Genomic DNA, 16536 nt, shown 5'->3' with positions numbered 1-16536 from the left:
CAGGGTCCTACTCACTTATACTGCACCTCAGGTCCCCACCCTGGGCTTGTCCAGGTAGAACACAACCCAGGCATGTTTAGGGGTCTCACATCCTAGCTTCAGTGGGGATATCAGTTGATGGGGAGCTGCTTGAGATACTTAAAGGAACATCTATGGACGCCTGGTCAGAGGTCTTCTCGGAGTAGTTCAAGCAAGAGACTCAACAGGAGTCGGGGATCTTTCCAGAGATTCAGGGACTGCTCCTGAGGGACTAAAATGTCTGCTCCTCCCTGCCGCCTTGTCAGCATCTCTATCCCAAACAGCCTCCCCCAAGCGACTCCCTTGTCCCTGAGTTGACATTGCCTTACAGTTGTAGAGCCTGAAGCTGACTGACTGGCATTTCTGAGTGAAAGAAAAAGTGAAAGTGAAAGTCGCTCAGTCGTGTCCAACTGTTTGAGACCCCAAGGACTGTAGTCCATGGAATGAAACTGGGTCCGGTTGGGGGCAGGTGTGTAACAGTCCCTTGGCGGGAAACTAAAAGGATGCCATGGTCCCCAGTCTTGCTTGGAGAAGGTTGAAAAACTATGAGCAGTTCTCCAAGAGGGAACTTGGAAGGAGAAAGGAGCCCAGGCTCCGGAGGTCAGGGTTCCTGGGCGAGGGATGTACTCCTTGTGAAACAGGTGAGGCGTGGGTAGAGCGGGACAGGAGGCCAAGCAGCCAAGCATCTGAACACTGCTGGATCCCGTGGGAGCTCTTGCATTTAGGCTATACCTCCATGTTAGTCCAGCTTTGAGGCCAGGAGGCTGGACGTTCAGACCCCCACCCTGCCGGTGGAGAGGCGGAAATTCCCAGTTCTCTGGCCCTCTGCAGAATCAGCCACAGTGGCTTAGGAAGCCCGGGGAGCCTCTTAAGAAGGCTGCAACCACAGCCACTGGAGACAAATCGACCTGCACCGAAGAGAATACAGAACAGGTAAGTAAGCGGAGCTGAGGGTACCTGGGTTGGGGTCTAAGTATTTTCCTCATAAATACCTTTGCTGCAAGCAGTTTCTTCAAAAGCATTTTTGTCGCACAACCAGTTGGCCATGAGGCCATTTTGCCATAGAAGATAAAATAGCTGGGGGCAGTTCCATTACAGTAAATAGTAGATCAGTTTGTACAGAGTCTTCTGTGAGCAGTCATACCTCTCACCCATCAAAACCAAAAGTTTACTCTGTGGAATCTAGGGAAATGGTACAGATGAACTTATTTGCAAAACAGAAATAGAGTCATAGATACATAGCTCAAACCTATGGTTACAAGTGGGGAAGGGAGTGGGCTGAATTAGCAGATTAGTATTGACATATATACACTAAATGTGTGGACACTGCTATGTATAAAATAGGCAACTAATGAGAACTTATTGCACAGCACAGAGAACTCTATTCAGTGCTCTGTGTTCACCTAAATGGAGGGAAATCTTAAAAAAAGAGTGGACATAGGTATACATGCAGCTGACTCAGTTTGCTGTACAGCAGAAACTAACACAACGTTTAAAGCAACTGTACTCCAACAAAATAAATTTTAAAAAGCCTGCAAACACACACACACACACACACACACCGCAAACAAAAGTTTGCTAAGCTTTCAAAAATATAGAAGAGGCAGCTACTAATTCACAACAGTCTTCAAGAACATTAATGATGGATTCTTTAGCTAATTTAGATATGGCAGCTTGTTCTCTCAGGCCATCTTTACCAAATTTATCACGCAGCGTTAGAAGTTGGAGGTGAAAGAAGAATGATGCTCCTCCTATCCCTCCTCACAAAAGAGATTTTTATGTGATTCCTGATGAGTAGAAGTTTTTGGAAAATGGTGAAAATTTTTAACGGAATCTGGCTTAGATTAATTCAACCAAGAGTTTGCAAAAACCGATGTTATCATTTTCTAGTGTAATATAACTGTCAAGCAGTTATTTTTTTTTTAAGGCAAAATGGCCTTACGGCCAATTAGTTGTGCTGCAAAGCTGCTCGCGGCAAAGATGTTTACTAGTGAAAATACTGGACACACCTGGCTGGAGCCCAGCAGCATCTGCTGAGCATCCCCTCCGAGGTGCTCCAAATGGCCGTGGGACATGTGTGTGAACAGCTGCCCTGGGCACATGGCCCTACCTCTTGGCAGAGATCAGGTGAGGCAAGGGGGGTGGTCCTTAAGGCACACACTGCCTTATTCCTGAAGGACTTGTACTGGGACTAAATGATTCATTCATTGGATGGCTGGGATGTCTCAAATTGGTCTGCAAATTGGTTATGGCTTGGTTTGCCATGTCTAATCCTTTTTGAAATATGACAGGATATAAATTACTAGCAAAATAAGTAAAAACATTAGGCCTTGATAAAGTTCCAAATGCCTTTTTTCCCCTCAATATTAGAGTCTTCCTTTTCCTTTCTCTCCCTCATTTTTTTTTCTCATCCAACTGCTCCCTTTCCATTTCTTAGGAAAGATAGGGTGTTTTATACCATTTCTTAGGAAAGTTGGGGTGTCCTGTAATACTTCTATCTTATTCTCTCTGGCATTTGCTGTTTCTGGGAGATCTCTGAGGTCACTGTGAAAGCCTGCAACTTCCCTGTGCCCTCAATTCTGGATTACAGGGGTGGAGGGAGAAGGCTCAGCCATGGACAGGGGCGTTGTGCTTGAGCTGGGATGGATGGTACCCAGTGCTGATGATTTTGCTGTGGGATGAAAGGAACTAGTGTCAGCAGGGACCCCTCATGTTTACAGAGTGCCATGCAGCTTGGATAGGGTATCTCCTTTAGCCACATAGCAACGTTGCAACTGACTCCCCAGTTGGTGCTCCAGAAAAACCGGCTCAAAACAGGTAAGTAATATGGCCACCAATGTCTACCAAGACCACAGGTAATAAAGGCTTTGATATGCAAGGCTGACCGGAGAAGGCAATGGCACCCCACTCCAGTACTCTTGCCTGGAAAATCCCATGGATGGAGGAGCCTGGAAGGCTGCAGTCCATGGGGCCACTAAGAGTCGGACACGACTGAGCGACTTCACTTTCACTTTTCACTTTCATGCATTGGAGAAGGAAATGGCAACCCATTCCAGTGTTCTTGCCTGGAGAATCCCAGGGACGGGGGAGCCGTCTATGGGGTTGCACAGAGTCGAACACGACTGAGGTGACTTAGCAGCATGCAAGGCTGACAGGTGCAAGGCCAATGTGGTTGGTGCTGCTTCCCAGCTTCCCAGCCAGTGATGCCCTTCCCCGCCCCCTCCAGCCTACTAGGGTTGTCTCAATGGTACTCAGTGCCCTTACAATAAAGCAAGGTTTAAAAAGAAACGTAAATATGAAACAACTTTTCCCCCCTCTCTCTATATATATATCAACATCACATGATCACAGGAGCAAGAGGTCCTAGCACACAGCCCAGATGCGCACAGTCCTTGAATTCGCTTAACCACACCTGGGTCTGTGTGGAGGGAGCAGGGTGGTGGCCGGCCAGCCACTGAGCCCTAGTCCTGAAGTTATGCTTCCTCTGAAAGAGTAGAGCCTTAGTTCACGTGCAACTGGACGACAGTGCAGCTGTGAGCTGAAAATAGTAAGGCTGGAAGAAACCTTTGGAAAACTTCTGGTGCAACCCTTTTATTCAAAAAGAGGGGAACTGAGTCTGGATACTACCAGATGTCTTGCTTGAGGCATCCCAATAGGTGCCTCTGTATGTCTAAATCACTCTTAAAATGTCATCAGAGCTGTAGCCTGTAACTCAGGCTCCTTCTGTGGCCAAGGTAGAGATGGGACCATGATGAAAGAGGCTGAAGAAGTCCGGGGTGAGGGTGTGAGGAAGAGCCTCCAGGGGAAGAGAAGTGGAGAGAAGCAGAGATGGCTCCCCCAGGATGGAAGAGCAGGACTGAGCTAGTGGCATAAAGCCGCTGAAGCCCCACCTTGCGCAAAATGTGTTTGATGGCAGCATGTGCCAAGGAAGGCTGGAGTGGGTTTCTGTGGGAAAATGAGCAGGGCAGAACCACTTTGGCAGCTCTGACTCCAAGCTGTGCACCAAAATATTGAAGTTAGAGCCAAAGGCTATTTCCTTTTACCAAAATCGGGAAACATAAAATCTCATTCACTGATAAACTGGTGCTTCTGAGATTTCCAAATCTCCTCCCGTCTTCTACTCCCTAAGATGATGGTGCTCTTTCAAGCTTTGTACCACTTTTCCTTCTTACTCAAGTCTAATCCAATCCTAGATTGGTCCAATCTCTCCTGGCAGTCTTGTTTGTATATGTAGAGGGTGGGCGAGCAGAGGAATGAATGAACTGTTCATTCATTTGGTTATTTAGCATCTGCTACATGCCAAATGCCATACCAGGCAGTATACGCATACTTGACCTCTTGGAAGGCTCATATGAATTTCCTGTTTTATCAAAGCCAATGTGCAAATTTGAACGATCAGAATCACCTGGAGAGCTTGACTAGCTTGCTGGGCTGAGTCAGAGTTTTTGATTTGGGGAAAGACTTCACATTTTTAAACCAGTTCCCAGGTGCTGCTACTGCAATGGTCCAGGGACCACATTATAAGAAACACTGTTCTGACAAATCTGCTGACCACTTGGGCACAGTTCAGAGACAAAGTGCCAGGAGTAAGCAGGATCTCAAGAAGTTGAGGCACAGAGCTGGGAAGTGACAGATCTGCTGCTCTGCCTGGTTCATGCTCTCTTCTTAGAACCTCAAAGTGGGGCTGTTTCACTCCTCTGAGCAATAAGTGAGTGAGTGCGGAACTTGAGAGGTCAAGCCTCTTGTGATGGAAGGGGCTCCTGACCCGTGGAGGCAGCTGTATCACAGTCAACCACCCCCAGCCCCTGGCAACCGCCATTCTACTCTCTAATCTCTATACATTTCACTACTTTTAAGTACTTCATATAAGTGGGATCATACAGTGTTTATCTTTTTTTTTTTTTTTTAAATTTTATTTTATTTTTAAACTTTACATAATTGTATTAGTTTTGACAAATATCAAAATGAATCCACCACAGGTATACATGTGTTCCCCATCCTGAACCCTCCTCCCTCCTCCCTCCCCCTACCATCCCTCTGGATCGTCCCAGTGCACTAGCCCCAAGCATCCAGTATCGTGGATCGAACCTGGACTGGCAACTCGTTTCTTACATGATATTTTACATGTTACAATGTCATTCTCCCAAATCTTCCCACCCTCTCCCTCTCCCACAGAGTCCATAAGACTGTTCTATACATCAGTGTCTCTTTTGCTGTCTCGTACACAGGGTTATTGTTACCATCTTTCTAAATTCCATATATATGCGTTAGAATACTGTATTTATGTTTTTCCTTCTGGCTTACTTCACTCTGTATAATAGGCTCCAGTTTCATCCACCTCATTAGAACTGATTCAAATGTATTCTTTTTAATGGCTGAGTAATACTCCATTGTGTATATGTACCACAGCTTTCTTATCCATTCATCTGCTGATGGACATCTAGGTTGCTTCCATGTCTTGGCTATTATAAACAGTGCTGCGATGAACATTGGGGTACACGTGTCTCTTTCCCTTCTGGTTTCCTCAGTGTGTATGCCCAGCAGTGGGATTGCTGGATCATAAGGCAGTTCTATTTCCAGTTTTTTAAGGAATCTCCACACTGTTCTCCATAGTGGCTGTACTAGTTTGCATTCCCACCAACAGTGTAAGAGGGTTCCCTTTTCTCCACACCCTCTCCAGCATTTATTATTTGTAGACTTTTGGATCGCAGCCGTTCTGACTGGTGTGAAATGGTACCTCATAGTGGTTTTGATTTGCATTTCTCTGATAATGAGTGATGTTGAGCATCTTTTCATGTGTTTGTTAGCCATCTGTATGTCTTTTTTGGAGAAATGTCTATTTAGTTCTTTGGCCCATTTTTTGATTGGGTCGTTTATTTTTCTGGAGTTGAGCTGTAGGAGTTGCTTGTATATTTTTGAGATTAGTTGTTTGTCGGTTGCTTCATTTGCTATTATTTTCTCCCATTCTGAAGGCTGTCTTTTCACCTTGCTAATAGTTTCCTTTGATGTGCAGAAGCTTTTAAGGTTAATTAGGTCCCATTTGTTTATTTTTGTTTTTATTTCCAATATTCTGGGAGGTGGGTCATAGAGGATCCTGCTGTGATGTATGTCAGAGAGTGTTTTGCCTATGTTCTCCTCTAGGAGTTTTATAGTTTCTGGTCTTACGTTGAGATCTTTAATCCATTTTGAGTTTATTTTTGTGTATGGTGTTAGAATTCAACATCCATTTATGATAAAAACTCTCCAGAAAGCAGGAATAGAAGGAACATACCTCAACATAATAAAAGCTATATATGACAAACCCACTGCAAACATTATCCTCAATGGTGAAAAATTGAAAGCATTTCCTCTAAAGTCAGGAACAAGACAAGGGTGCCCACTTTCACCATTACTATTCAACATAGTTTTGGAAGTTTTGGCCACAGCAATCAGAGCAGAAAAAGAAATCAAAGGAATCCAAATTGGAAAAGAAGAAGTAAAACTCTCACTATTTGCAGATGACATGATCCTCTACATAGAAAACCCTAAAGAGTCCACCAGAAAATTACTAGAAATAATCAATGACTACAGTAAAGTTGCAGGATATAAAATCAACACACAGAAATCCCTTGCATTCCTATACACTAATAATGAGAAAACAGAAAGAGAAATTAAGGAAACAATTCCATTCACCATTGCAACGGAAAGAATAAAATACTTAGGAATATATCTACCTAAAGAAACTAAAGACCTATATATAGAAAACTATAAAACACTGGTGAAAGAAATCAAAGAGGACACTAATAGATGGAGAAATATACCATGTTCATGGATTGGAAGAATCAATATAGTGAAAATGAGTATACTACCCAAAGCAATTTATAGATTCAACGCAATCCCTATCAAGCTACCAACAGTATTCTTCACAGAGCTAGAACAAATAATTTCACAATTTGTATGGAAATACAAAAAACCTCGAATAGCCAAAGCGATCTTGAGAAAGAAGAATGGAACTGGAGGAATCAACCTACCTGACTTCAGGCTCTACTACAAAGCCACAGTTATCAAGACAGTATGGTACTGGCACAAAGACAGAAATATTGATCAATGGAATAAAATAGAAAGCCCAGAGATAAATCCACGCACATATGGACACCTTATCTTCGACAAAGGAGGCAAGAATATACAATGGATTAAAGACAATCTCTTTAACAAGTGGTGCTGGGGAATCTGGTCAACCACTTGTAAAAGAATGAAACTGGACCACTTTCTAACACCATACAGTGTTTATCTTTTTGTGACTGGCTTATTTTATTTAGCAAATCTTCAAGATTCCTCCATGTCTTGGCATGTGTCAGAATTCCCTTCCTTTTTAAGGCTGAATAATATTCCATTGGGTGGATGTACTACATTTTGTTTATCCATTCATGGATCAATAGACACTAGGGTTGTTTCTGCCCTTTGGCTATTGTGAGTAATACTGCTATGAACATGTGTTTACAAATATCTTTTTGAGACCCTACTTTCAATTCTTTTGGCTATATATACAGAAATAGAATTGCTAGATCACAGAGTAAACTGCTTGGGAGAAGAGAAAAAGGAGAGAGGAGTAGGAAATAAGATCATTGTGGTGCAGTCAAGGCAGCCCTTCCCTGAGGCAAGCAGGTGGCAGGAAGAGAGGGAATCCTTTTGACACAGGAAGAGAGGATATGATTTACAATCCCAGATTGTCATCTGGGAAAGGCAGAACAAGACCCAAACCTTGTTCTCTAAGACCCAGAGTCAAGGGAATCTGTCCAGAGGAACCAAGACCTGTTCATTCAGAGAGGTAGTAAGGGCTCTAAGTCACCTTGAGGAAAATGGGAGTCCAGGCTGGTAACTCGGAGAAGGCAATGGAGCATCCCAGGGACGGGGGAGCCTGGTGGGCTGCCGTCTATGGGGTTGCATAGAGTCGGACATGACTGAAGCGACTTAGCAGCAGCAGGCTGGTAACTGAAATTCCCCATAAGAACCTAGAAATCTGTGGGAGAGGGTAGGATGGCATCAGAGTGTGAGCACAGCTGGTCTCTTCTCTCCACCCAGCCACCTGCCCCCCCAGTGCCTTCTGGAGAAAGGGTAAGCCTGGGAGGATGTTTAAGAAAACTGTCACCTTGGTGCCCAATCGGAAACATCGTGGGGACCTGAGCAGAAATGTGGATCTGCCAGGCCATCCCAGCAGCTGTGGGACCCACCCAAACAGCAAAGCTGTGTGTCAGTGAGAAGCAACGGCGTGTGGGACCTTCCAGGACCTCTATCCCAACCTTATTTCCCTTTCCAGCCTTAAAGTTTGGACTGATACCATCCCACCTAGATCTCTTTTGGAATAAATAAACCTATAGAGCTCTTGGACAATTCAGGAAAGGGATGCTCTAAGAAAGAAAAGCAGACCTTCCAACAATATGGATCAGGAGGTCTCATACAATTACTTAAGAACAATAAAGGAGATATGGACATATTGATATCCTGAGTTTGTGGGGCAGATCATTGCACACAGAGGCACAGGTCTGCAGGCGCCATCCTCATCACAGTCTATGTGGCCAGGACCTCCAGACAGTGCAGCCTCCATGACCGGATACGATGACCCCCTATGTAAATAGGTCTACAGTCCGATATCCGAGATGACCATATCCAAAACTATTAGAAAACCTGAAGTTTATTTCAATTCCTTTCAAGACAAAACCTGACCTGAAAGGAGATTTGTGTTTTTATTTGTTTCACTGCAGAAATACCAATATGTTGTCCCCACTGGGGATATGACAGTATACACTCCATATACTGTATAGGGAAGTCACTCAGTCGTGTCCGACTCTTAGCGACCCCATGGACTACAGCCCACCAGGCCCTCCGTCCATGGGATTTTCCAGGCAAGAGTACTGGAGTGGGGTGCCGTCGCCTTCTCCGTTAGCAGCGGCTAGGCGTATTATATTTACTTGGAGCTGGTATACTTGGTGACAGCCTTAGTGCCCTCGGCACGGCGTGCTTGGCCAGCTCCCCAGGTAGCAGCAAGCGCACGGCAGTCTGTATTTCCCTGGATGTGATAGTCGAGCGCTTGTTGTAATGCGCCAGGCGCGATGCCTCACCAGCGATGCGCTCGAAAATGTCGTTGATGAAGGAGTTCATGATGCCCGTGGCCTTGGACGAGATGCCGGTGTCCGGATGGACTTGCTTCAGCACCTTGTACACGTACATGGAGTAGCTCTCCTTGCGGCTGCGCTTGCGCTTCTTGCCATCCTTCTTCTGGGCCTTGGTCACAGCTTTTTTAGAGCCCTTTTTAGGGGCAGGAGCAGACTTAGCTGGTTCAGGCATGTCTATAATGACAACACCCAACAACACAGAAAGATCCTTCCCCAAATCTGAAGCTTCCTGAACTTCGAAACCCTCCTGGCCACAAGAGTTTTAAATAGGGGATTGTGGAGCTGCATATATCTCAAAATGGTGAGACTGCAGGTTATTTTTACATTCTTTCTAATGCTTTGCATTTCCAAAATTATCTGCACTATATACTCTTATCATCAGAATAGCAATCTGTCATGTTTTTAAGAAAACATCGAAGAGCAGCTCCTCCCGCTTCAAGAGCACATTCAGCCCACCCCTGCCCCCTGAGTCCCCTGGCTCCACCTCTTGAACATGACAGGCTTCTGGGCTGCCTCCAGGGACTAGAGCACCCTGGGGGGGTGCCTGCCTAGTTCCCCAGCTCCTCCCAGCCCGCTCCCTGCTGGGAAGTTGCAGCCCCACTTCTGGGGGCCATGCACCCATTCATCTTTCCCCTGCCTCGGAGTTCTTGAGTTGACTGGGCTCAAAGCCCAGTATGCTTCCCATCCGCTCTGCAAGCAGCCCTTCTGAAACGGCACCCTTCCCATTCATCCTCCTTGGCAGAGTCCCCAGAGGACAGGGACAGCAAGTTCTGTCCAGGCCTGGCCACTGGGGATTCCTGGTTCCAGCCCACCCTCACTAGGGGTGGGGAAAAGCTGGATGCACACCCAGGACCTCTGACCCTGCCTGCCCTGGCCCCTTGTTCATCTTCCTGAATCTGCTTAGCTCACTGCACCCCCCATCCCCAGAAGCCTCACCAGCTTGGAAAAACCTCACATTTAAATCCTCCTCACAGTAGACTCCCAGAATATTTTATGCTTATTCTTTGCTACAGTCAAACCCACATGCAATGGAAATGTTCAGATCTAAGTGTGGGCCTGCCGTTCTTAAATAACGCAGACCTTGAAGCCCAGCAGGGCTCAGCTGGGCCACAGTCTCTCAGCTTCTTCCGGCAGGGGAAACATCTCCTGGGCATGCCCTGGACTCAGTGCTTCCCTGCTCCGTTGTCTCCCAGATTACATGGTTCTCCTGACTGACAAGCGTGGCCCAGGCAACCGCCCGGATGACAAGAATCAAGACCTCACCATCACCCCCAGACCACTGACAGAGCTGTACTTGGGTGTCAGGGCCAGGAGGCCTTGGTGTGTAAGTGATGTTTCTAGAGAGCAGGCCAGGCAGGCGCAGGGCCTCTGGGGATTCCCCCCAAGCTCCCATTCAGTCAGACCCAGGGTAGAGAAGCTGTAGCCAGAATGCAACCACCCAACCGACTGCGCCTTGCAGTGACTGCCATGATGGTTAGCACTTATTACCTTAAGTCCTTACTGCGCTCTTCTGAAGTGGAGGCCCAGAAAGGTAAATGACTTGCTCCGGGTCACGCATGTAAGAACAGCTGAGTGAGCTGGGATTTGAACCCACATCTGGTCTGACTCCAAAGTCTGTACCACCTCACTAAATTATATGTGCCACCTTTACCCATGATCTCTAAGACTCAGGAATTCACTTGACAGATGAGAAGCCGAGGCACCAAGTACTTGAGCCACAGACGCACATTCCAGTTCCACGGGAGCCAGGCTTCTTACTAACCCCCCATCCCCACCCCAGTGGTCAGCCCAGGGGCTTCTGGGAGTTTTGTGCTGTTGTTCCCATATTTGGAGGACTTCTGGGTCTTATTTCTTTCCTGGATTCTTTGTTTCTGTGGCCCAGGAGATGGAGCATATGTCACCCCGCCTCAAGATTCTTTTGAGAGCTGGCAAGGAAATGAGAGAGGATCCATCCTAATTAGGGGGCGATAACCCCAAGGAGAAACTCGGATTCTTTGCAGCAGTCCGTGTCCTTCCCATTAGCCCTGTGCGTTTGTCAGATGTTTATAGAGCCTTCATTAACAGAGAGCCCCCTTAGATAAGAGGCCTGAACAGCATCAAGGGCCAGATAAGAACAAGTGGAGGGCACTTCGGGGACAGCAGAAGGGTGAGCCTGTGAACTGGCCCGGGTGCGCTGTACAGAGCTGTGCAGGACAATGTAGGCCGGCTCCTTCCGGGCTCCTCCCAGCACCCGCTAACACACCGCGGCTGCCGCAGTCTCTAGACCCGGGCGAGAGCATACCAAGATGGGCCGTGGGGCGCTCTGGGTGGCCCTGCCTGTGCTCTGCCTGCTGGCCTGCTCCGCCCTAGGGAAGCCACTGGAGAACCGGGGGCGGCCGTCCACTGGGGCAGATGCCCACGGCCTGCTAGGGGGGCCCGGCGGTGAGCAGGAGGGGGTCACCTTCGACCTGAGGATGTTCCTGGAGAACATGAAAGTGGATTTTCTGCGCAACCTCAACCTGAGTGGGGTCCCTTCTCAGGACAGAACCCGAGCCGAGCCACCGCAGTACATGATCGATCTATACAACAGATATACCACCGACAAGACGTCCACCCCTGCGTCAAACATTGTGCGCAGCTTCAGCGTGGAAGGTAGAGTCGGCTCCACGGGGCGCCCCGGGTGGGGGCGGGGGGCTCAGCGGTCGGCTCACGGCTGCGCTGCCCAATATGGTGGCCACTGGAGACGTGGGACTCTTTGTTTCAATTTAGGTTAATCTAAATGAAATAAAATTAATAATTTAGTTTCAGTAGCTTGGGTGCAAGTGCTCAGCAATCACGCCTAGCTACCCTATAGGAAATGGAGACTGTAGAACAATTCCATCATTGCGTAAAGTTCTACCAGACAGCTCTGCTCTAGAAAATTCTCCCTCTCTGGGCCCAGCACCACATTAACACAGTAGGTGCTGATGGAATGCCTGCTCGCTTTCTTCCATCCCTTCCCTACCCCTCCCTTCCCATCCTGTCTCCTTCCTACTTAGACACAGACAACTTATTTAGCCTCTAACAGGCGTCTTTTTAAACACTGAAAGACTGCCTTTGTCACTCATCAAAAGGTGTTTAAAATTCAGACAAATTCCTCTGAGAAACACTGGAAGACAACGTAATTATTTTCTAAGTATAAAATAATTTCCCTGATTTAGTAGGACTAGAAGAGAACGAATGTCAATTTAGGGCTTATGTCCTCTAATTCACACCACGTAGGTGACAAGATCTTGTGAGCAGTGAGCGGAGGCTTGCAGACCCTGAGGGAACTTTCCCAGTTCACATATTAATTAATCAGCTGGATTCTGACCCAGTCCCACCTGTTTGCACAGCTCAGGCTTTTTCTGCAGTTGCAGCCTCTAACCAACCAGGCACACAGGACTTCTTCCCTCCTGAGCTTGAGGCCTGCAGACTCCTGACCATATGCCCTAGCTAAAACATGCTGTGGTCATGCTGTGTGCCTGGCAAAGCTGTATTTCCAGTGGCCCCTGTGCTGTGCTTATTTGCTCACTCATGTCTGACTCTTTGTGACCCCATGGACTATAGCCTGCCAGACTCCTCTGTCCATGGGCTTTCTCCAGGCAAGAATACTGGAGTGGGTTGCCATGCCCTTCTCCTGAGGATCTTCCCAACCCAAGGATCGAACCCAGGACTCCTGCATCGCAGGCAGATTCTTTATCATCTGAGCCACCAGGGAGGCCCCTGATGGCCCCAAAGGAAAACAAAAATCTAGATTTAATGTGGACCTGTATTATTTCTAAAAGATGGGTTTAATTTTTTTTACATGCAGTCTGCAGGTAATATAGATACTGCCAGCATCATACTACGCCCATGGGACATGTGTGTAACCCCTGCTTTAGGGAAAGGCTGAGCTTCTTTGGCTGGCCCTAATCACCAAATCCTGTAGTCTGGGAGTCCAATGTTGGGAGCCATCTCGGAGACCCCTCCCTGCTCCCCTACCCCCAGCATATTCTGTGTCCCAGAAGCAAGTGCTCTGATCTGATCCCAGCTCTGCCTGTGGCCAGTACTGCTGTGGAGGCAGTGATCATTATCACAAACAGCCTGAGTGTGGCTCAGGCAGAGAGAGCACTTGTTCTCTAGATACCTGATGGATCTAGAGTCCCTTGGCAATTTTCAAGGCATGCCGCAGAGCACAGCCAGTAGCTAATGCACTGCTCATGGATCCCACTGACTACCCACATATGACACAGTGGGCTTAACAAATGGTACGGAAACCTGAACAGCTCATCCAGGCTGGGTGAGGACGCGCAGAGAGCTGTGTGAAAGGCCATGAGCTTGGGGTAGGGGAGCAGGCACAGGTAAAGTGGAGATGCACAGTTTCTGGGGAGGACATGGAAGTACTGATTGAACACCTGCTGTGAACCAGGGGCACTGTTGGGTAGGCTTCATGTGCCTTCTTGTCAAAGCTTCACACCAACCCTGGGAAGGTAGTAGGATGGAGCCCCATTCTACAGATGAGGAAACCGAGGACCAGAGAGACTCAGGACTTCTCCCAGTTCATACGCCTAGAAGAGGGAGAGGAAGGATTGGAATTTTAGGCTGCCAGATGCTGCCAGGTTCCATGAAGCACACAGTCTCCCCTCATGTTGGCATATAGTAGATGCTCAGGAAACACAACTTGTCTTCCCTCCTGTGACCAGGCCGTGGTATAATAGAGATGTGCTAGTGAGAGTCAGCCAGGGAAGTGGGAAGAGAGACAGTTGTGTGGCTAAATATCTGCCTAACATATACCTGTCTCCATATGTCTAACATGACCAAGCCATTGAGATTAATCTATTTTTTCCTCACACACTGAAAAAAAAAAAGAAAAACCACCTTCATTTTGCTCATAAGTTACCATTCTGAATGATTTTCTATGTGATTTAGGTGATATTTTTAACACTGTAGTAACAAAATTCCACCATCCCCTCCCAGGGTCTCTCCTTTAATACTGGACGCTCAGGATTTGCACTCTGAGGCTGATAGCGTGCTTTGCCGTTTTGTTTACTTGGTTCTTTCTTTTTTCTTTTAAGTGAGGATCTTTACAGGATATGTGCACTTTGGCAGCTGCACACGCTAAATCCAAGTCTCCACATCTATAAAAGTGTAATAATAATTACATGTTCCTTGGGTCAATGTGAAGAGAAAAGTAAAATATAGTATGCAAAGGTGGGCACATAGTAGATGCTCAGTAAACATCAGCTTCAATGCAAGACATCTCCTGCCTTTGTTTTTCTTTGGAAGATGTCAAATGTATGTTTTAAATACCCTACTACATTAAGGTCTTGAGTGAAACCAAAGAGAGACTTGTTAGAGATAGACAGTGTCACGCCCAGTGCCCTTTCATATAAACCATGAGTCTCAGGTTTGGTATTGTGAAAACAGACCCTCCCGGCAGACTGCTGTATATTTGCATTTCAGATGCTGTCTCTATAGCCACCACAGAAGACTTCCCTTTCCAGAAGCACATCTTGCTCTTCAATATCTCCATTCCCAGGCATGAGCAGATCACCAGGGCCGAGCTCAGACTCTACCTCTCCTGTCAGAGTCACATGGACTCCCCTCACGAGCTGAAAGGAAACATGGTCATTTATGACGTTCTGGATGGAGCTGAGGTCTGGGACGCTCCTGCGGGAACCAAGACCTTCCTGGTGTCTCAGGACATCCGGGACGAGGGCTGGGAGACCTTTGAGGTGTCCAGTGCCGTGAAGCGGTGGATCCGGGCAGACTCCACCAAGAGCAAAAATAAACTGGAAGTGACGGTGGAGAGTCACAGGAAGGGCTGTGACAAGCTGGATATCAGTGTCCCCCCGGGATCCAAAAACCTGCCCTTCTTTGTCGTCTTCTCCAATGACCGCAGCAATGGGACTAAGGAGACCAGGCTGGAGCTCAGAGAGATGATCGGCCACGAGCAGGAGAGTGTGCTCAGGAAGTTGTCCAAGAACACCGTGGTGGAGGCAGGTGAGAACAAAGACGAGGAGGAGGAGGATGTGCGAAGCCACACGCCCACGGAATCGTCTTTGGTCAGACGGAAGAGGAGTACTGGGGCCAACAACCACTGTCAGAAGACCTCCCTGCGGGTGAACTTCGAGGACATCGGCTGGGACAGCTGGATCATTGCGCCCAAGGAGTATGATGCCTTTGAATGTAAAGGTGGCTGCTTCTTCCCCCTGGCCGACGATGTGACCCCAACGAAACATGCCATTGTGAAGACCCTGGTGCATCTCAAGTTCCCCATGAAGGTGGGCAAGGCCTGCTGTGTGCCCACCAAACTGAGCCCCATCTCCATCCTCTACAAGGATGACATGGGGGTCCCCACCCTCAAGTACCACTATGAAGGGATGAGCGTGGCAGAGTGTGGGTGTAGGTAGTGCTGGCCTGCGGGCGGGGAGGCAGGGTGGATGGGCTCTTAGTGACAGGCCCTGTGTCCCGCTGGGCATGACAGGGACCAAGCCCACCTGCATGCCAATCTGGAGAAGGAAGGGGAGCCACCAGGTCCCGGAGGTAAAGACCTGCTCTCCCTCTCAGGGCCCACCCCAAGCACACGCCACTGGGTAAACTACAGGGGAGGGGATGCCAATGGGCAGTAGGGTTTGGGGAGAAGAGGGAAGCCTGGAAGGGTTGCTGGGGTGGGAGGGGAGATGAAGAAATGGGGACAAGAGAAAGAATAATCCAGAGTCAGCAGAAAACTGAGCAAAAAAGAGGCCAAGAAGTCTAAACGGGAGATGCACACAGATTAATGGAAATTAAAGCAAGTGAGAGGGACAGGATTGACTCCAATAACCACAGTGAATAAAGGGGAAAGGAATGGGCCGTGTGCCACACCCACTGCACATTATTCCCACAACTCATGAGATGGGCGTCATGACTCCCAATTCACACATATGGGAGCCAAAACTTGGGCTCAAGTAGCCCAAATAGCAACAGTCAATGGCATGATTCCAATCCAGGGATCTCTACAGGTCCGTCGGTCACCAAAGCCAAGGACTCCCCAAGTACCCTGCTGCAGTTTAGCAGGTCATCTGGTAACTGAAGACAATTAGACTTTGGGAAATGGAGACTGGGGGACAAACTGGACTAAGTCCGACCAGTGCCCAGCAGGATGACTGGGCTACTTGTCGCATCTAGGGTACATTCTGACTGCTCTGTGCCTGTGTCGATTCAGTGTCCAAGTGCTTTTTAAGATACCCCTGAGTCACAGAACTATCCCTTAAACCAGCTGCAGGATGGAGCAAATGCAGGACGAACGCCCTCAGGCTGCAGTGTACGCTGTGGCCAGAGGAACTTTGACCCACTGGCACAGAGACTGTGTGACCAGTGGTTCATACAGGGCCACTCGCTGCCG

At 47.8% G+C, this 16536-nt stretch overlaps 1 protein-coding gene and 1 pseudogene across 1 annotated transcript; one reads left to right on the top strand and one right to left on the bottom strand.

Moving 5' to 3' along the window:
- Positions 1 to 8120: 8120 nt before the first annotated feature.
- On the bottom strand, positions 8121 to 10982 carry LOC132344151 (histone H2B type 1-C/E/F/G/I-like; annotated as a pseudogene).
- Positions 10983 to 11455: 473 nt separating this feature from the next.
- GDF2 (growth differentiation factor 2) lies at positions 11456 to 15562 on the top strand. Its single transcript, NM_001192420.2, has 2 exons — positions 11456 to 11801; positions 14613 to 15562. The coding sequence occupies exons 1-2, from the start codon at positions 11456 to 11458 to the stop codon at positions 15560 to 15562; spliced, it is 1296 nt and encodes a 431-aa protein (NP_001179349.1).
- Positions 15563 to 16536: the final 974 nt, after the last annotated feature.

Source organism: Bos taurus, chromosome 28 (genome assembly GCF_002263795.3).
Source record: "Bos taurus isolate L1 Dominette 01449 registration number 42190680 breed Hereford chromosome 28, ARS-UCD2.0, whole genome shotgun sequence".
In the NCBI taxonomy this organism is placed as follows: Eukaryota; Metazoa; Chordata; class Mammalia; order Artiodactyla; family Bovidae; genus Bos; species Bos taurus.
The sequence above is the reverse complement of the archived record's forward strand: the minus strand, read 5'-3'. Positions and strand labels throughout refer to the sequence as shown.